The sequence below is a fragment of the Hyperolius riggenbachi genome, chromosome 2, assembly GCF_040937935.1.
Source record: "Hyperolius riggenbachi isolate aHypRig1 chromosome 2, aHypRig1.pri, whole genome shotgun sequence".
Taxonomy (NCBI): domain Eukaryota; kingdom Metazoa; phylum Chordata; class Amphibia; order Anura; family Hyperoliidae; genus Hyperolius; species Hyperolius riggenbachi.
In genome coordinates, this window is record NC_090647.1 from 288,441,825 (window position 1) to 288,463,563 (window position 21,739).

The 21,739-nt window shown below is 40.7% G+C and overlaps 1 protein-coding gene across 1 annotated transcript in view; it reads left to right on the plus strand.

Moving 5' to 3' along the window:
* COL16A1 (collagen type XVI alpha 1 chain) overlaps positions 1 to 21,739 on the plus strand; it is a 296,365-nt gene that overhangs the window by 249,625 nt on the left and 25,001 nt on the right. The window contains exons 50-52 of the mRNA XM_068266105.1: positions 4,249 to 4,302; positions 12,295 to 12,348; positions 12,445 to 12,498. Of these exons, the coding sequence (XP_068122206.1) occupies positions 4,249 to 4,302; positions 12,295 to 12,348; positions 12,445 to 12,498 (162 nt within the window). The remainder of the gene's footprint in view (positions 1 to 4,248; positions 4,303 to 12,294; positions 12,349 to 12,444; positions 12,499 to 21,739) is intronic.

Consider the following 21,739-nt stretch of genomic DNA (forward strand, 5'->3'; position numbering starts at 1 on the left):
CAGCCTGGATGGAAAGCAAACCTCAGTTTCCCTCAGTAAACAGGCAGCAGCTTATACACCATAGTTCTCACAGGTTCTTTAATCCACACAGGCCCAGAGTAATATGGAGGGGATGACAGCACCTGATGAAATATTGGGGTCTATGACAGCACCTGATGAAATATTGGGGGGTATGACAGCACCTGATGAAATATTGGGGGGTATGACAGCACCTGATGGAATATGGGGATATGACAGCACCTGATGAAATATTGGGGGGTATGACAGCACCTGATGAAATATTGGGGGGTATGACAGCACCTGATGAAATATTGGGGGCTATGACAGCACCTGATGAAATATTGGGGGGTATGACAGCACCTGATGAAATATTGGGGGGTATGACAGCACCTGATGAAATATTGGGGGCTATGACAGCACCTGATGGAATATGGGGATATGACAGCACCTGATGAAATATTGGGGGGTATGACAGCACCTGATGGAATATGGGGATATGACAGCACCTGATGAAATATTGGGGGGCATGACAGCACCTGATGAAATATTGGGGGGTATGACAGCACCTGATGAAATATTGGGGGCTATGACAGCACCTGATGGAATATGGGGATATGACAGCACCTGATGAAATATTGGGGGGTATGACAGCACCTGATGGAATATGGGGATATGACAGCACCTGATGAAATATTGGGGGGCATGACAGCACCTGATGAAATATTGGGGGCTATGACAGCACCTGATGGAATATGGGGATATGACAGCACCTGATGAAATATTGGGGGGTATGACAGCACCTGATGGAATATGGGGATATGACAGCACCTGATGAAATATTGGGGGGTATGACAGCACCTGATGAAATATTGGGGGCTATGACAGCACCTGATGATATATTGGGGGATATGACAGCACCTGATGATATATTGGGGGATATGACAGCACCTGATGGAATATTGGGGGATATGAAGAACAAATCAGTATTACTGGAATTGACAGTTCTTTCATTACTTGCAGAAAGATACCAGTACCATCTCCTACTGTGATTCTACGTGCTGGTACAAAGATGTCCAAGCAAAAGAGACTAGCATACAGAATTCCTTATAAACTGGAAGTAGTGAAGTATGCAAAGGAGCATGGAAACAGGGCAGCGGAGAGACACTTTGGGCCACCTCCAACGGAAAAAATGATTAGAGAGTGGAGGAAACAGGAGGAGCAGCTGCTAAAGTTTGATAAAACCAAGCACAATTTCCGTGGGCAAGCTGCAAAGTGGCCACAGTTAGAGGTGGAGATGAAAGAGTGGATAACACGTCACCGGGAGAATGGCATTGCAGTCTCTACTAAAATGGTCATTTATGAGGCCAAACGTGTTGCTGCGGAGAAAAACCTTCAGGACTTTACTGGATCACCGTCGTGGTGCTACAGGTTCATGAAGCGATGTGGACTTGCTATGCGCACAAAAACAAGAATAGCACAAAAAATGCCCAAGGAATATGAAGCTAAGCTTACATCTTTTCAAGCATTTGTCATTAATGCGAGAAAGAAAAATAATTTTGAATTGAGCCAAATTGGAAATATGGACGAAGTCCCACTAACTTTTGATGTGCCATCCAACAGAACTGTAGACACAAAAGGTGCTAAAACCATAACTGTAAAGACCTCAGGACATGAGAAGACCCATTACACAGTTGTGTTGTCCTGCTGTGCCGATGGTACCAAACTGCCACCAATGATAATCTTCAAAAGGAAAACATTTCCTAAAGAAGCGATTCCAAGGGGAGTTTATGTACACGTTCATGACAAAGGGTGGATGGACGAAAATGGAATGCGACTTTGGATTGAAAGAGTGTGGGCCAAACGTCCTGGTGGGCTTCTGAAGAAACCGTCCTTATTGGTGCTTGACCAATTCAGAGCACATATCACAGAGAATACAAAAAAGAGGTTTAAAGAGGTAAAAACGCACATTGCTGTAATTCCTGGTGGTCTGACTAGCCAGCTGCAACCCCTTGATGTATCAATGAACAAGCCATTTAAAGTGTTCATGCGCGAACAGTGGAACAACTGGATGGCTGCTGGGAACCATGACCTGACACCCACAGGCCGCATGAAAAGGCCCACTATCACCCAAGTGTGTGAGTGGGTGAAAACATCCTGGGACTCGGTAAAGGTCGAAACGGTCATCCGATCATTTAAAAAATGTGGCATCAGTAATGCCTTGGATGGATCTGAGGACGGTATCCTGTATGAGGATACCAGTTGTGATGAGAAGGATACCAGTAGTGATGAAAGTGCAGCAAGTGACTGTGTGGATATGAGTTTCTTAAACTCCGACACCAGTGATGAGGAGGAATTTGTGGGGTTCACCTAAAACAAGAAGACCACTTAACATTAACTTCAAAAGTTTCTTGTTTTGTTACTGAAGTTTCTACTGTTTTTTACACACTTTTGTGATGGATCTTAATACTGCTGTTCATTTTAAGTGGTTGTTATAAAAATGTCTTCATGACAGGTTCCAATATGGTTCTTAATGCTGCTGGTCACTTTATATAGTTGAGATAAAATGTTTTAAAACACTATTTGGCTCAGAATCTTTATTTTTTCTTAATTTCCTGCTCAAAATCTTTTTTTTCTTAATTTCCTTGCTCAAAAACTGGGTGCGTCTTATACTCCGGTGCGTCTTATATTCCGAAAAATACGGTACATCTTTTACAGGGAAGCCCCGTGAAGGCACATCTCCCACACGGTCCCCTCCCAAACCACCCACCCATCAACCGCATCCTTGAATTGTACAAATCTGTCTATATTTATTCAGCTAATTTGAATGTGTTACTAAATGCTTTGTTCCAGCACACGTGTTCATTTATCCACAACATCATATTCAAAATGAATGAAAAACTTTGCCAGTATGAGTGAGTCAAAATATGCCTTCACAGACATTACCATTGTGAGTCAACCCTATACAGGCCAATATTATTTAAAAAACAAAACAAAATAAAGTTAGTAAGCCAGGTCTTCCATCTTACTACATGGGGACAAAAAAACCTTAATATTTCTAATATACAATTAAATGTTAAGTAGAAATATCCAGAAAGGTTCATGAAATCTGTAACATGTCAGAGCTCTGTTCAGAATATGATCAAAGGTAGGATGGGTCAGATCTGTGGGCACTTTGATTGCAGGAGATATTTTAGACCTTGTGCCTCTTATATAACCCACCATTGCCTTGGTGGCTGGTTATCTACTGGGTTTCATTCTCTGTTGGGTCTATCATCCCAAATGTATACCACCGTCTTATGTGTTGTGTTCATAATCTATGAGAACCATCTTGTCCTTATGTCTTGTGTGTGAGCCCAATGTCTACTTGTCCTATTCACAACTGCTAACCAAGCTGTGTTTTCCATGCTGCTTTTGGTGAGCGGGTTCCACCTGCCCTGCCAGCTTTGGTGTACTTCTTACTATGCTGTATTACAAGGGTTTGTATTGTGCAGACATGTTTTGCTAATGGCTGCTGTTGCTGCCATTCTTAATGTCTTAGCCAGTTAGTCAGGCAAAGTTTCTCTCAGGATTTTAGAGTTTTGGCAAATGCCAAGTACTAAAAGATGTTGCTCAATAAAAAATCAAATTTATAGCCTCCACAAATTTTCCAAATGATTGGCTCTACATTTTGTGTATTGTGCATCAGATAGCTTAGATGCAAAAACAATAAAAGCTAAGACTGAACATAAGTAACTGCAGCCTGATACATTCCCTTTTATTTATTTGTCGATTATAACCAGTGCTGTTTATAACTATTTTTGTTGTGTTTTATTCACCTGTGTAACTGTATGATAATCCTTTTGGGTTTCATCTAATACCCATCGCTATGTACACAGTTAGTTTAGGTACAATTGTAGCATTTGAATTCTGCAAGTAATCAACAAGAGTTGACATCCGGAGCGATGACAAAATTATCTTCCATCAAACTTCAGAGTCTGTACAGAGTGCAAGCATTTAATGTTCCTAAACAAGTGTATTTGGCATATGTGGAAGACATGCATCGTCTGGGAATTTTTAACAGTGCTTTCATTAAAAAATACTATTTAGTCATAAAAAATTACCCTTAAATCTACCTGATAAAAGAGGTAAGTATTGCTTTTGTCCTAAACGCTGGGAAATGGACCCCAGTGCACCTCACTGTCTGACTCCCAGTGTATAGCAAAGACTAAGTGTAACTTTGTTTTTTTATTTTAACTATCCTATTTCAAGGGTATGCAAGGAGAACGAGGACATCCCGGCCCAAATGGAGATAAGGGAGAACCGGTAAGGCATTAATTCTGCACTTCAGCCAAACAACTGAATGCAAGGATGACTATGAGATTTTCTGGCAGATTAACTGTCAGATCGATTATTTCCAACAAGTCTGATTCGATTTTTGTTCATTTTCTGATTAACTTCCCACTGTTTTCCATTCACTTCTATCGGAAATCAGATCGGACATGTTGGAAATAATCGATCTGACAATAAATCTGCCAGAAAAATTTCATAGTGTGTACCTAGCATTAAATGTTTCTCCCTACCCTTTGTATTAGCTCATAGTACTTTTCATTCTTTAAAGAATTTGAATCATAGGCCCTTATTCAATTAACTTTTTCTCTTGAGTTTTCTACTATAAGATATTTTTTAATTCGCTTTAAAATACTTTCTCAGCACTTTGCAACTGGAAAAGTACCAAAAGTAGGTGAAAACTTAATATTAAAATCATTTTGAGTATTTTCTTGCTTAATGTGGGCTTAAAGTACATTTTATTGGCAACTTGTGAAAGCATCTCTTAGGAGGAAAAGTTAATTGAAAAGGGGCCATAGGGCCTGATCCAATTCCATTTTCTCCTAAGTTTTCTCCTAGCTGATATTTTCACAGTTTATCTTTTTCACCTACTTTTTGGTACTTTTTTGAGTTGCAAAGTGCTGAAAAGTTATTTTAAAGAGAAGATGAAAACTAGGACGCGCTCAGTGGACAATAGCAGTGTTAGAGAGTCTAGCCCAAGGACTCCTTACTGAATAGGAACTTTCCATTACACTATTCAGCCACTACCCAGCCATGTTTGCCAGTTTTTTTAATATATAGCTTTATATTGTTTATGTGTATATTTGTTATATTAATTAAAAATTCAATCTATTAAATATTATGAAATATTTCCTTTCTATGCTTACAGATGTTGTGGCTGATAATGAAGCCCCGAGCTCACTATTTTTGAATCTAATCTTTACTTCACAATAGTTTTAGAATATTTTTTTAAAGGGAAAAACACTTGCCAATTAAACCACTATTTGAAGCCCCAAAAATAGAACATTCATATTTAATTTATTGTGTTTGAAAAAATACTACATTTATAAAAATCAATTTAATACAATTAAAACTAATAAATAAAACGCATCCGGATTTAGCCTATGCACTGGCTTTCTCACATACTAATATACGTTTTAAGAAAGCAGGATTCCCATGTACACTGATTGTGAAAGACACAGTTACTCTCAGGCGGTACAGAGCTGATCACTTATGATTATGTTTATGCAGAGTAACTGCTTCAGAACTTTATACGTAATTAATGTAATAAAACACTTTTATTGTGTGCATTTCTGCAGGGGATGCAGTGCCGGGAAACTCCTTACTTGAGCACTATTTCAATAAGAACAAATATTGAAATTCTTTATTTTATGGGCATTTTATTTTTACTTGCAAAGTAATGCTTTAGTAGCATCATTAATTCAGAACATAGCGGAAATAAGCCAGAAAATAATATTTACTAGAGCCCATTTAGTTCTATGGGTAGCCTAAAGGAAAGCAACTAACATTTTAGATGTTTGCTGAATTATTTTATGGTTATGCCATTGATGACCTAATGACCCAGTGGAATTAATGGTAACTGGACATCATTTGCATGATCTGTATATAGTGGCTATAGTATGCAGATATCCTACTGAAATAAATATTGCAAGGTTCTTTACATGTGGAAGTGATGTATGATGCTAGCACATTTAAGGGAACTGATTGTAAGGGTTGTAACTACCCTTAAAGGAAATCTGAAGTGAAAATAAAACGTATGAGATAACGATTTGCATGTGTAGTACTGCTAAGAAATAGAACATTAGTAGCACAGATATGAGTCTAATATTGTTTCCAGTACAGAAAGAGTAAAAAAAAAACCTTCAGTTTTATCTAGAAGAGCAATAGAGCTTTGCTAAGCTTTCCAACCAACCTTGGTCGGCTATAGTGCTGTTTTCTGAAGCACTTATTTCAACCTGTCTCTTACTTTTGCTTGTTTGTTTAAGGTTTTACTGCAGGAACGTTCAAAGAGTCATTAGCTCTGCTCTGTTTCATAGTTTAAAATACAGAATGTAGTTTGTAAACTGCAAATATTAGAGAATGATGCAACGTTCTAGAAAAACAACTATATAACTGAAAATAAAAATATGAGACTCTTTTCTTTGCTACTAATGTTCTGTTAATTATCTGTACTACACATACAATGCATTATATCATACATTTTTTTTTCACTTTTTGTCACTTTCAGCATTGATGACGTTACACATGTGCTTTCTGTTAGCAGAGAAGGTGTTGGGAGGAAATGTAATAAAATTTCGTTAAAGGGGCACTACAGCGAAAAACTGTAAAATCTAACATACTGTATGTGCAAACATATACAAATAAGAAGTACATTTTTTCCAAAGTAAAATGAGCCATAAATTACTTTTCTCCTATGTTGCTGTCACTTACAGTAGGTAGTAGAAATCTGACAGAAGTGACAGGTTTTGGACTAGTCCATCTCTTTATAGGGGATTCTCAGGGATATATTTATTTTCAAAAGCACTTAGTGAATGGCAGTTGCTCTGTCCAACTGCCAAAAAACTGTGTAGGAAGCAGGGAAGCTGGCCAGAATCATTATTATTATTATTATTATTTATTGTATTTATAAAACGCCAACATATTACGCAGCGCTGGACAATAAATATATACAATGATACAAGGATGACATACATAGGGTTATACACATAGAACAAAGTTATACATGCAAATTGTACAAAATACATGATCATGCAATATGGGCTGGTTAGGTAGGCCCAGTAATACGAGTACAGGCTGACATAGGACAGGAGCACATGATCCTGTAGATTACACTAGGGAGTGGAGGACCCTGCCAGAGGCTTACTATCATTGTTTAAACTCTTTTAGGGAACATCTTTATAAAGAATAAAAGCCTTGCTTAGAATCCCCTATGAAAAGATGGACTAGTCCAAAACCTGTGACTTCTGTCAGATTTCTACCTCCTACTGTAAGTGATAGCATTATAGGAGAAAAGTAATTTATGGCTCATTTTACTCTGGAAGAAAAGTACTTCTTATTTGTCTATGCTTGCACATATTTTAAATTTTACAGTTTCTCACTGTAGTGCCCCTTTAACAGTGTATAACACTGATCAAAATGCTGTTGGTGATCAATTAGGGACCTTCAAAAGAAAATTCCACTATTGGTGCAAAATATTTTTAGTTCAACTTTATATATTCAAAGCATCAATAGCAAACATTATCTGAGCTTGATTACGTTGCTTTAAAGCACTGTGCATTTAAAATACAGCCATTTTACAGTGTACCAAACAAAAGTAGGGGATAGGAGTGCCATGGTTTGATGCCAGTCATGGATTAATCCAGCTATTAAAAATGAGTAACAAAGACTTATGTCATAAAGTCTTAGGTAGCTAATTGCAGCAGGGTGGAAGTTTCATAGACACAGTACTCTAAACAAAGAATCTGTACCTCTGGGTGTTTCAAGTCCTACTACATAGAGCTAAATTAGAGCTGGTCCACACTAGGTCCGGAAACGTATCCGTGGCTGCGTTTTTCAAACCTGATGAAAAACGGAGTCCCGGATACTAATGTTTAAAATAGCAGCCAGCCTCACCCAAGTAAAAAACGGATCCGTCTGCGTTTGCGGGGACCCGTTTTCAAAACCTGAACGGAGGGTCCGGACCTGCTGCATTTTCACGCAACGGATCAGGACCACGGATACACGCAGGGGTAGTGAAAAGCAATGAGAAAACGCAACTCCAGCTCCACAGGCAAAAAACTGATGTGAAAACGGATAGCCTGAGCTTTATGATTGGCCCAAAAAAATCCTCCCACTCCTTCCTAATGATAGAGACGTTTTCTGTCAGAGAAAAACTGAACGGAAACTGATGCAAAACTGATGCAAAACTGATGCACCTTCATCAGTTTGCAGTACGGAGGTACTTCCCCTAATCTTCCCCTGATCCGGACTGCAGTGTCCGTCCTGCAACTGTGTCTAGTGTGGACCTAGCCTAAATCCATGCCATGCACTGATGAGGATCAACCAATCCAAAACAGTCTGTATGCATGTTGGATTAGTATGGTGCTGTACAATTAACAAGCTAACACATCATTGCATTCCAGCAGTTCTGGAGGTGCGGTTCGCTTACAGGAACAACAAAGTATGATTTGCATATTCAGCAGTGATGCATCATAGGAGAAATCATTTCTCTTGTTTGTGTTTACTGTCAGTTTTGGAAATTTCTAACCTGCTGCAGTTTTACATGGAAAAATCATTTTTAACATTTTATCTATAACTATTAAAATTTTAAGATGAAAGTGGAATCTCCATTTGCTCAAACAGACATTTGAGTTCTGGGTACTTTTATGTCTATTGTGTTAGCTACACATAGGACGATACAGTAAAGTTATCGTTTTTTCATTTATATGATTATATTGGTAGGAAATTGAGCGTTTATTTTTTCCCCGAAAATAAAAAATGAGTAATAGCAACTATAAAACCTGTCAAGTTGGAAATTTTTATCAGATGTCATTTAGCAAAAGATGTTTATTATTAAATAATAATTCCCAACATTTTGCCCACTATTTATCGATTTGTTAAAAACTGCAAAATAGAAAAAAAAAATCAATAGAAAAAATAGTTTATTTGAGCCCGTAAAATCAGCACAATTTGTGGCCAGCATTATATTTCATCCATGTGATCTCCTGTCTGAAATTTCGAACTGTGCCAGTATGTTTTACAGCAGGCAATGGCGTAATACTGTTCCTGCTGAATTGTTCACAGTGTGAGTAGAAGTGGTTGCACCCTAGGCTACTTCCAGCCAGTGCAATTCATGCTTAGGAGAATTTATGAAAATTGCTACCTGTTGAGATCATGACAAAGCAATTCTCAAATGCCCATAGCTTTGCATCAGCAAAGCCTTCTAAATGTCACCTGTTGTTTTAAATTCACAGGTCTTATACCTTGAAACAAACTTCTATATTCCAAGCCATTACTAACTGTAGCAAAAGTTCAAAAGCTTGTATGGCTTCTGCGACAGCTATTTGTTACTAGTTATATGGAGCTGTGCGAAATACAATTTTGCTGCCTTAAAACAGAAGATATTTGCAAATATACAGCTTCAACTGAGCATCAAATTACGCAAATCAGTCCTTCAGATCTTTGAAAAAACAGGCATGCAATCCAGTGCCACTGGTACACAGTACGACCTGTAGCTGATTTATTCTACAAAGCCATAGTTTACATCTTGCAGTCAGCTATTTCAAGCTGTTTTAACCTTCATTAAGGCAATATATGGGTTGATGTGGCTCTAAGGTAGAACTTGCAGGGCAGAGTACCCATATTAGCTACCCATATCAAGTCATGGCAAACCGAAACCCTTGACTGGAGTTTGGGGCTTTTTGGTTTCGGAAGCCCTCCACAACAAAAATGAATGGTTTTGGAACCAAAACAATTCATTTATTTGTGGAGGGCTTCAGAAACCAAAATGCCCCAACCTCCAGTCAAACCGTGATGCTAAATCCAATTGAGCTTTCTTAAAACACAAGATTTTTGCAAATATTCACCTTTAAACACCTTTCATGAGAAAGGCGTTACTTCCCATAAAAAAAAAAAAACACTTCAGGTTTGTGAATGAAAGTACAAATCATTATTTTACTGGTTGAACTCGATGGACGTATGTCTTTTTTTCAACCAAAATAACTATGTAACTATGTAACTTTACTTCTCTGAAAACTCAGGTATACATTTTGGCCCTAGTGATTCTGGGTCTCAATTACATAACTAGGTACTCTGCAGCACATACATTTACCAAGGAAAGAATTTGGAAATCTGATGTGCAAGAGAAGTTAAAAATAATGTATGCCATTTGTCTGGGTTTGTATTATATACTCATAATAATGGATTTTCCATGTTGACTTGAAGGATGCAACATACAATGCTTTTTATCACTGCCAAAGCTCAGCAATTTTAAAGCTAAATTAAGATGGCATCTTCTTTTGAGAATTAAATAAAGCACTACTGGCTAGAAAGCTGATACTCTACCCTGTTGGCACTCTATTGGCATGCTTGTCACTGGCAACATGAATTAGGATACTGTAAATGTTTGAGTCTAAAATAAGGCAGCTCAGTCAGTACAGGAATGATGGAAGGCAGAGGGAAGATCCAGGGTGCCACAATACGGAGGTGGGGAGGCAGAGTATCTATCACATCCAGGACCTAGTGTTGTCCGCTGTGCAACTGGGGTGGGAAAGCTCAATTTATTTTTAAGTTCCAACTCACTTAAGAAGTTAGGTAACTGTCAAACACAGTAAAAGCTTCATTGTTATCCTACTAATATAATAAATGGGAAAGTTCGGATGTTTGGATGTTTAGATGTTTGGATGTTTGGATGTTTGTTACTCGATCACGCAAAAATGTCTGAACGGATTTGAATGAAATTTGGCACACACATAGTACATTACCTAGAATAAAGTATAGGGTACTTTTTATTCCCATAATCAAAAAGGGGGCGGAGACAAATACAAATTTCACGGGAAATGTAAACTGCAGCCATTCTTACACTGTTAATGGTAGGGTTATCAAACTTTGCACAGTTGGTCGTTAGGTGACTGGGATTAATATTCAGAAAGGTGGGTGGAGTCTATAAAAGCCAATCAAAATTAACCTATTGATTGTCAAGGGGAATATTTACATTGCTGTCATTCTTGCACTGTTAATGGCACAAGCCTCAAACCTGGTACAGTTGTCCATTGGGTGACTAGGGTTCAATTTCAGAAAGGGGGTGGAGCCACACACAGCCAATTAGATTTGTTTCATTTCAATGCAAATTATTGATTCCAAACACCGCAAAGATCACAAACTTGGTAATTGATTAATTGTGTGTTAGGGTTAGAAAAGTAGGCACAGCCAACACCAGCCAAATACATAAGCGGGCAACGCCGGGTCATAAGTGGGTGGAGACAAATACAAATTTTCCTGGGAAAATGTAAACTGCAGCCAGTCTTACACTGTTAATGGTAGGATTCTCAAACTTTGCACAGTTGGTTACTGGGTGACTGGGATTAATATTCAGAGAAGTGGGTGGAGCCTACAAAAGCCAATCAAGATTCACCAATTGATTTTCAAGGGGAATATGTAATTGCTACCATTCTTGCACTGTTATGGCACAAGCCTTAAACCTGGTACAGTTGGTCATTGGGTGACTGGGGTTCAAATTCAGACAAAGGGGTGGAGCCACAAACAGCCAATCAGATTTGTTTAATCTCAATGCAAATTATTGATGCCAAAGACCGCAAAGCTCACAAACTTGGTTATTGAGTAATTGTGTGTTAGGGTTAGAAATAGTAGGCAGAGCCAACACCAGACAAATACATACCTGAACAATGTTAGGAAATAAGTGGGTGGAGAAAAATACAAATTTCATTGCGCAAATGTAAACTGCAGCCATTCTTACAATGTTAATGGTAGGGTTCTCAAACTTTGCACAGTTGGTCACTGGGTGACTGAGGTTAATATTCAGAAAAGTGGGTGGAGCCTATAAAAGCCAATCAAAATCCACCTATTGATTTTTAAGGGGAAAATTTAATTGCTGCCATTCTTGCACTGTTAATCACCTGTACCTGGTACAGTTGGCCATTGGGTGATTGGGGTTCAAATTCAGAAAAGGGGTGGAGCCACACCCAATCAGATTAATTTTATTTCATTGCAAATGATTGATGCCAAAGACCGCAAAGCTCACATACTTGGTCATTAAGTAATTGTGTGTTAGGGTTAGGAAAAGTGGGCAGAGCCAACACTAGCCAAATACATACCCGGGCAACGCCGGGCATCCAGCTAGTTGTTTAATATGTCAGAAAAAATGTACCCATTTATAAAAATGTAAAGCATGCATTACTTAATAAATAAACATTATGTAGCATAAATATAAAGGCGTTTACTTCACATTTCCTGTCCTTTCTTGATTTCTAGGGACCTCCAGGTCTTCCGGGCTACCCAGGGGCGTTAGGTCCCCCAGGACTCCCAGTAAGTACCTATATCAAATAAATATATACATTAAACATGTAAACACTATTTAATATTCCTATAAGGTGCTTAAATGTATCAAATCCACTTTTTTAGGGTAGTAAAGGTGAGAGAGGGTACCCTGGAAAAGCTGGTGAAAAAGGGGAGTCGGTAAGTTGAAATCATACTTATTTTTTAAATGAGTCAAAATCCTTGCTGATTAAATGAAAGGAAGTTCACTTTTGGCCATTAGAGATCTTAGAACACATCCACTTTATCATGAAGCTGGTCAGTGACTCTATTTTATGTAGGACACTTCTTATGACCCCGGTGTATATGCAATGATTTAGTCATTTCTACTGTTCTAGCTAAACAGTATTTTTTCCTATTAAGCCTTTGTAAGTATATGATATATGATATATAACACTGTTATTCACCCTGCAAGTTCATTGTTCATGTTTTTGTATTAAAAAAAAATATTGTATATGCTATTTACCTATATAATCTCAATGCTGCACTTAGATTTGACTGCCTAAAAATCTAAGAATATTTGTTTAACCACTTCAGGACCACAGTCTTTTCGCCCCTTAAGGACCGGCCACTTTTTTTCCATTCAGACCACTGCAGCTTTCACGGTTTATTGCTCGCTCATACAACCTACCACCTAAATGAATTTTGGCTCCTTTTCTTGTCACTAATAAAGCTTTCTTTTGGTGCGATTTGATTGCTCCTGCGATTTTTACTTTTTATTATATTCAGCAAAAAAGACATGAATTTTGGCAAAAAAATGATTTTTTTAACTTTCTGTGCTGACATTTTTCAAATAAAGTAAAATTTCTGTATACATGCAGCGCGAAAAATGTGGACAAACATGTTTTTGATAAAAAAAAAACATTCAGTGTATATTTATTGGTTTGGGTAAAAGTTATAGCGTTTACAAACTATGGTGCAAAAAGTGAATTTTCCCATTTTCAAGCATCTATGACTTTTCTGACCCCCTGTCATGTTTCATGAGGGGCTAGAATTCCAGGATAGTATAAATACCCCCCAAATGACCCCATTTTGGAAAGAAGACATCCCAAAGTATTCACTGAGAGGCATAGTGAGTTCATAGAAGATATTATTTTTTGTCACAAGTAAGCGGAAAATGACACTTTGTGACAAAAAAAAAAAAAAAAAAAAGTTTCCATTTCTGCTAACTTGCGACAAAAAAAAATGAAATCTGCCACGGACTCACTATGCTCCTCTCTGAATACCTTGAAGTGTCTACTTTCCAAAATGGGGTCATTTGTGGGGTGTGTTTACTGTCCTGACATTTTGGGGGGTGCTAAATTGTAAGCACCCCTGTAAAGCCTAAAGGTGCTCATTGGACTTTGGACCCCTTAGCGCAGTTAGGCTGCAAAAAAGTGCCACACATGTGGTATTGCCATACTCAGTAGAAGTACTATAATGTGTTTTGGGGTGTATTTTTACACATACCCATGCTGGGTGGGAGAAATATCTCTGTAAATGACAATGTTTTCACTTTTTTTACACACAATTGTCCATTTACAGAGTTATTTCTCCCACCCAGCATAGGTATGTGTAAAAATACACCCCAAAACACATTATACTACTTCTCCCGAGTACGGCGATACCACATGTGTGGCACTTTTTTGCACCCTAACTGCGCTAAAGGGCCCAAAGTCCAATGAGTACCTTTAGGATTTCACAGGTCATTTTGCGGAATTTGATTTCCAGACTACTCCTCACGGTTTAGGGCCCCTAAAATGCCAGGGCAGTATAGGAACCCCACAAATGACCCCATTTTAGAAAGAAGACACCCCAAGGTATTCCGTTAGGAGTATGGTGAGTTCATAGAAGATTTTATTTTTTGTCAAAAGTTAGCGGAAAATTGATTTTTATTGTTTTTTTCACAAAGTGTCATTTTCCACTAACTTGTGCCAAAAAATAAAATCTTCTATGAACTTACCATACTCCTAACGGAATACCTTGGGGTGTCTTCTTTCTAAAATGGGGTCATTTGTGGGGTTCCTATACTGCCCTGGCATTTTAGGGGCCCTAAACCGTGAGGAGTAGTCTGGAAATCAAATTCCGCAAAATGACCTGTGAAATCCTAAAGATACTCATTGGACTTTGGGCCCTTTAGCGCAGTTAGGGTGCAAAAAAGTGCCACACATGTGGTATCGCCGTACTCGGGAGAAGTAGTACAATGTGTTTTGGGGTGTATTTTTTCACATACCCATGCTGGGTGGGAGAAATAACTCTGTAAATGGACAATTGTGTGTAAAAAAATCTAAAGATTGTCATTTACAGAGGTATTTCTCCCACCCAGCATGGGTATGTGTAAAAATACAACCCAAAACACATTATACTACTTCTCCCGAGTACGGCAATACCACATGTGTGGCACTTTTTTGCACCCTAACTGCGCTAAAGGGCCCAAAGTCCAATGAGTACCTTTAGGATTTCACAGGTCATTTTGCGGAATTTGATTTCCAGACTACTCCTCACGGTTTAGGGCCCCTAAAATGCCAGGGCAGTATAGGAACCCCACAAATGACCCCATTTTAGAAAGAAGACACCCCAAGGTATTCCGTTAGGAGTATGGTGAGTTCATAGAAGATTTTATTTTTTGGCACAAGTTAGTGGAAAATGACACTTTGTGGAAAAAAACAATAAAAATCAATTTTCCGCTAACTTTTGACAAAAAATAAAATCTTCTATGAACTTACCATACTCCTAACGGAATACCTTGGGGTGTCTTCTTTCTAAAATGGGGTCATTTGTGGGGTTCCTATACTGCCCTGGCATTTTAGGGGCCCTAAACCGTAAGGAGTAGTCTGGAAATCAAATTCCGCAAAATGACCTGTGAAATCCTAAAGATACTCATTGGACTTTGGGCCCTTTAGCGCAGTTAGGGTGCAAAAAAGTGCCACACATGTGGTATCGCCGTACTCGGGAGAAGTAGTACAATGTGTTTTGGGGTGTATTTTTACACATACCCATGCTGGGTGGGAGAAATAACTCTGTAAATGGACAATTGTGTGTAAAAAAATCAAAAGATTGTCATTTACAGAGGTATTTCTCCCACCCAGCATGGGTATGTGTAAAAATACACCCCAAAACACATTATACTACTTCTCCCGAGTTCGGCAATACCACATGTGTGGCACTTTTTTGCACCCTAACTGCGCTAAAGGGCCCAAAGTCCAATGAGTACCTTTAGGATTTCACAGGTCATTTTGCGGAATTTGATTTCCAGACTACTCCTCACGGTTTAGGGCCCCTAAAATGCCAGGGCAGTATAGGAACCCCACAAATGACCCCATTTTAGAAAGAAGACACCCCAAGGTATTCCGTTAGGAGTATGGTGAGTTCATAGAAGATTTTATTTTTTGTCACAAGTTAGTGGAAAATGACACTTTATGAAAAAAACAATAAAAATCAATTTTCCGCTAACTTTTGACAAAAAATAAAATCTTCTGTGAACTTACCATACTCCTAACGGAATACCTTGGGGTGTCTTCTTTCTAAAATGGGGTCATTTGTGGGGTTCCTATACTGCCCTGGCATTTTAGGGGCCCTAAACCGTAAGGAGTAGTCTGGAAATCAAATTCCGCAAAATGACCTGTGAAATCCTAAAGATACTCATTGGACTTTGGGCCCTTTAGCGCAGTTAGGGTGCAAAAAAGTGCCACACATGTGGTATCGCCGTACTCGGGAGAAGTAGTACAATGTGTTTTGGGGTGTATTTTTACACATACCCATGCTGGGTGGGAGAAATAACTCTGTAAATGGACAATTGTGTGTAAAAAAATCAAAAGATTGTCATTTACAGAGGTATTTCTCCCACCCAGCATGGGTATGTGTAAAAATACACCCCAAAACACATTATACTACTTCTCCCGAGTTCGGCAATACCACATGTGTGGCACTTTTTTGCACCCTAACTGCGCTAAAGGGCCCAAAGTCCAATGAGTACCTTTAGGATTTCACAGGTCATTTTGCGGAATTTGATTTCCAGACTACTCCTCACGGTTTAGGGCCCCTAAAATGCCAGGGCAGTATAGGAACCCCACAAATGACCCCATTTTAGAAAGAAGACACCCCAAGGTATTCCGTTAGGAGTATGGTGAGTTCATAGAAGATTTTATTTTTTGTCACAAGTTAGTGGAAAATGACACTTTGTGAAAAAAACAATAAAAATCAATTTTCCGCTAACTTTTGACAAAAAATAAAATCTTCTATGAACTCACCATACTCCTAATGGAATACCTTGGGGTGTCTTCTTTCTAAAATGGGGTCATTTGTGGGGTTCCTATACTGCCCTGGCATTTTAGGGGCCCTAAACCGTAAGGAGTAGTCTGGAAATCAAATTCCGCAAAATGACCTGTGAAATCCTAAAGATACTCATTGGACTTTGGGCCCTTTAGCGCAGTTAGGGTGCAAAAAAGTGCCACACATGTGGTATCGCCGTACTCGGGAAAAGTAGTACAATGTGTTTTGGGGTGTATTTTTACACATACCCATGCTGGGTGGGAGAAATAGCTCTGTAAATGGACAATTGTGTGTAAAAAAATCAAAAGATTGTCATTTACAGAGGTATTTCTCCCACCCAGCATGGGTATGTGTAAAAATACACCCCAAACCACATTATACTACTTCTCCCGAGTACGGCGATACCACATGTGTGGCACTTTTTTGCACCCTAACTGCGCTAAGGGGCCCAGAGTCCAATGAGTACCTTTAGGCTTTACAGGGGTGCTCAAAATTTAGCACCCCGCCCACTTGCCAGGACAGTTAACAAACCCCACAAATGACCCCATTTTGGAAAGAATACACGCTAAGGTATTCCATGAGGGCCATGGTGAGTTCATAGAAAATTTTATTTTTTGTCACAAGTTAGCGGAAAATGACATTTTGTGAAAAAAAACAAAAAACCACAATTTCTGCTAACTTGTGACAAAAAATAAAACATTCTATGAACTCACCATGCACCTCACGGAATACTTTGGGGTGTCCTCTTTCCAAAATGGCATCATTCGTGGGGTCTGTCCTGGCATTTTAGGGTCTCTGCAATCATTACATGTATGGCCAGTATTAGGAGTTTCTGCTATACTCCTTATATTGGGCATAAGGGTAATGCACTGTGGGCTGAAAGGAAAAATGAACGTCAAACAATCAATCAATGTGGATGAAAAAATATCTGCCAAAAAATTTGAAAAAAAAAAAAAAAAAGAGAGGAGGAAGGCGTCTGCCAGGACATAGGAGCTGCCGCCCCAAAAATCCAAACCCACCAGCTCGTATGCCCTGGCAAACCTGATTTATCCATTCACACCGATCGATGTGGATGAACAAATCATTGCCAGAGTTCTTTTTTGATACAAAGTGTTTGCCAAAGCATATGAATCCCCAACACCACTCCTCGGCCCATATGCCTCGGCAAACGTATCTTTTTGACTGCGGAGGAGAAATCTCGTCCTGCAGCGCTGCATGCACCGACTTGTGTGTAAGCTGACAGACGCGCAATGTTCTGTCAGGATGCACCATCAGTGCTGCAGCTGATTGGTCAGTCTGGATAGAAAAAAAGAGAGAAGAAAAAAAGACAAAACAATACAAAAAGGAGGGGAAGGCGTCTGCCAGGACATAGGAGCTGCCGCCCCAAAAATCCAAACCCACCAGCTCGTATGCCCTGGCAAACCTGATTTATCCATTCACACCGACCGATGTGGATGAACAAATCATTGCCAGAGTTCTTTTTTGATACAAAGTGTTTGCCAAAGCATATGAATCCCCAACACCACTCCTCGGCCCATATGCCTCGGCAAACGTATCTTTTTGACTGCGGAGGAGAAATCTCGTCCTGCAGCGCTGCATGCACCGACTTGTGTGTAAGCTGACAGACGCGCAATGTTCTGTCAGGATGCACCATCAGTGCTGCAGCTGATTGGTCAGTCTGGATAGAAAAAAAGAGAGAAGAAAAAAAGACAAAACAATACAAAAAGGAGGGGAAGGCGTCTGCCAGGACATAGGAGCTGCCGCCCCAAAAATCCAAACCCACCAGCTCGTATGCCCTGGCAAACCTGATTTATCCATTCACACCGATCGATGTGGATGAACAAATCATTGCCAGAGTTCTTTTTTGATACAAAGTGTTTGCCAAAGCATATGAATCCCCAACACCACTCCTCGGCCCATATGCCTCGGCAAACGTATCTTTTTGACTGCGGAGGAGAAATCTCGTCCTGCAGCGCTGCATGCACCGACTTGTGTGTAAGCTGACAGACGCGCAATGTTCTGTCAGGATGCACCATCAGTGCTGCAGCTGATTGGTCAGTCTGGATAGAAAAAAAGAGAGAAGAAAAAAAGACAAAACAATACAAAAAGGAGGGGAAGGCGTCTGCCAGGACATAGGAGCTGCCGCCCCAAAAATCCAAACCCACCAGCTCGTATGCCCTGGCAAACCTGATTTATCCATTCACACCGACCGATGTGGATGAACAAATCATTGCCAGAGTTCTTTTTTGATACAAAGTGTTTGCCAAAGCATATGAATCCCCAACACCACTCCTCGGCCCATATGCCTCGGCAAACGTATCTTTTTGACTGCGGAGGAGAAATCTCGTCCTGCAGCGCTGCATGCACCGACTTGTGTGTAAGCTGACAGACGCACAATGTTCTGTCAGGATGCACCATCAGTACTGCAGCTGGTTAGTCGTTCGCTCGGTCCACCTGGAAGGTTATTGGATGGAAAAAGAGAAAAAAAAATACAAAAAAACCCAAAAAACAAGCAAGCAGCAAAGCAATTACTTCATTAACATTAATAACCTTTGAACTTTTTTACTTAAAAACTCAACATTGCAAACCAAACATTAACTTCTTTGCTTACCTGTTTTTTGTTTTTTTTTGTTTTTTTTAACTTACCTCCCGAGGACAAACCTCTCCTCCCCCATGGAACAATGTGCGAAGTGCAAATCGCACAGAGTTGTGGCGAAATACATTACGCAATTTGTCCCAAGTGAAAGGAGAGGTTTCTGGCAGCCCTGTGTATTAGGGTCCCTGGAAACCCGATGTTTGGTTTCACACTGCATATTGACATATCCGGTGGGTCGAGCCCGCCGCACCGTATCGTCCAAAACAGACCTTCAGACAATACCACAAGAGTAGCATTCGGCCTAGTAATGGACTGCGTCGCCATAGACTAACATGACTTCCGGGCCGATCGATATTGCCACAGAAGCCACGCAGTAACGTAGGCATGCACTAGCGTTAAGTCAAGCACTTCCGGCGTAGGGGGGGACCGCAAAGTGTGACTTTTGCTAGGCATTTTGCCCCAACGCATCGCAGCAGTGTGAAATAGCACTGAGAGACCCTTGTGTGCCTACCGCTGTGTGTGGAGTTCCCTACTCTCTAATAGTGTACCTGCTCGTGGTACCTCTCAAAACACTCCCCTAGGCATAGGCCAGGCTGGTCAGGACAGGTGGGACAATAAACGGTGGTGTCACGCCTTATTCCAGCCCTGCTGCAGACACGACAGCGTTTTCTTCGGATTCGTTGACCTGGGGTAGTCGGAATTGGATAGGCGTAATGCCTTCCATGCAGCCGGCTAGTTGCATCTTGGGGTTGGGCCACGGCACCTCCTGGATACAGGAGTTCCATCATGATCTGTTTATTAAATTGAATAAACGATCCAGTTCTCCCAGCCTTACTGTAGAGAACAAAGCTGTTGTAAATTGCCAATTGAATGAGGTAAAGAGACACTTTTTTATACCAGCGTCTTGTTTTTCGGGAAACTAAATAGGGCGCTAACCTCTGGTCATTGAAGTCCACCCCTCCCATGTTAGTATTATACTCGTGGACGACAAGGGGTTTTTCAATGACCTCAGTTCGCCGTTGAATTTCAACTGTCGTGTCTGCGTGAATGGTGGACAGGAAGTAAACCTCCCTCTTGTCCTTCCATTTCACCGCGAGCAGGTCGTCAGCACACAAGGCGGCCCTCTGCCCCCGCTTAAGTCTGGTGGTAATGAGCCGTTGGGGGAAGCCCCGGCGACTAGGCCGCACGGTGCCACAGCATCGGATTTTTTCTATTTTTAAGTGCTGAAAGAGGGCCACACTTGTGTAATAATTGTCCACAAAAAGATGGTACCCCTTCTGGAACAAGGGTGACACCAAGTCCCACACAACCTTTCCACTGCTCCCCAGGTAGTCAGGGCATCCGACCGGCTCCAATTTGGAGTCTTTTCCCTCATAGACCCTAAAATAAGATGTATAGCCTGTGGCCCTTTCACAGAGCTTATACAGTTTCACCCCATACCGGGCGCGCTTGTTTGGGATGTACTGTTTGATGCGAAGGCGCCCGGTAAAGCGTATGAGGGACTCGTCTACGCAGATGTCCTGGTCAGGGGTATAAGCATCTGCAAATCTGGATGACAGGTGGTCTATGAGGGGTCGAATTTTGTGGAGCCGGTCAAAATCAGGGTGGTCACTTCGATGACAGGTTTCGTTGTCATTGAAGTGCAGGAAGCGCAGGATGTTCTCAAATCGTGTCCTGGACATGGCAGCAGAGTACAGGGGAACATGATGTGCTGGGTCCGTAGACCAATAAGACCGCAACACATTCTGCTTTACTAGTCCCGTGTGAAGGAGAAGGCCCAAAAAAATTTTCATTTCGGAAACTTGGACTGGTTTCCACCGAAAAGGCTGGGCAAGGAACTTTTCCGGATTGGCGGTTATATATTGTGTGGCCTTACGGTTGGTCTCTGCCACAATTAAGTCCAAGAGATCCTGGGTGAAGAACAGATAGAAAAAGTCTAGGGCCGATCCTAGATTATCTGTCTCCACCTGGACTCCAGACTGGGCGGTGAAAGGGGGAAGTACGGGTGCGGCGGAATCAGGGGATTGCCAATTTGGGTTTGCCAGCACCTCTGGTAAATTAGGGGTAGTACGGGCCCGTCTTCTTGGTGGCTGCGACTGGGATCTTACTGCACGTGCCACCGAACCAGTTTCAACTTCCATGCTGGTGCTCGCCACTTCACCAGGGTCTACGGAAGTACTGGTGCTAGGTCCAGGAGATGTTGTGCTGCTGGTGCCTGCCCCACCATGAAATCTCAGACCAGCACGAACACCACTCTGCTGCCCTTGAGGCTGATCCTGCGCCACCTGCGGTCCAACAACATGGGGTGTGGTACGCCTGGCTTTAGCCGGGACCTCAACCTCATCATCACTATCGGTCAGTGAGCCACTGCTCAATTCAGGTTCAAACTCTGACCCGGAAGATTCATCAAATGAGGCGTCCCAATCGTCCTCATCCGACTGGGCCATGTACCTGAGAACCTCATCATCGGAATACCCCTTTCTTGCCATGGTGGGCTGCTAAATTTAGGGGGTATTCCTCTGAGACTACCCAGAA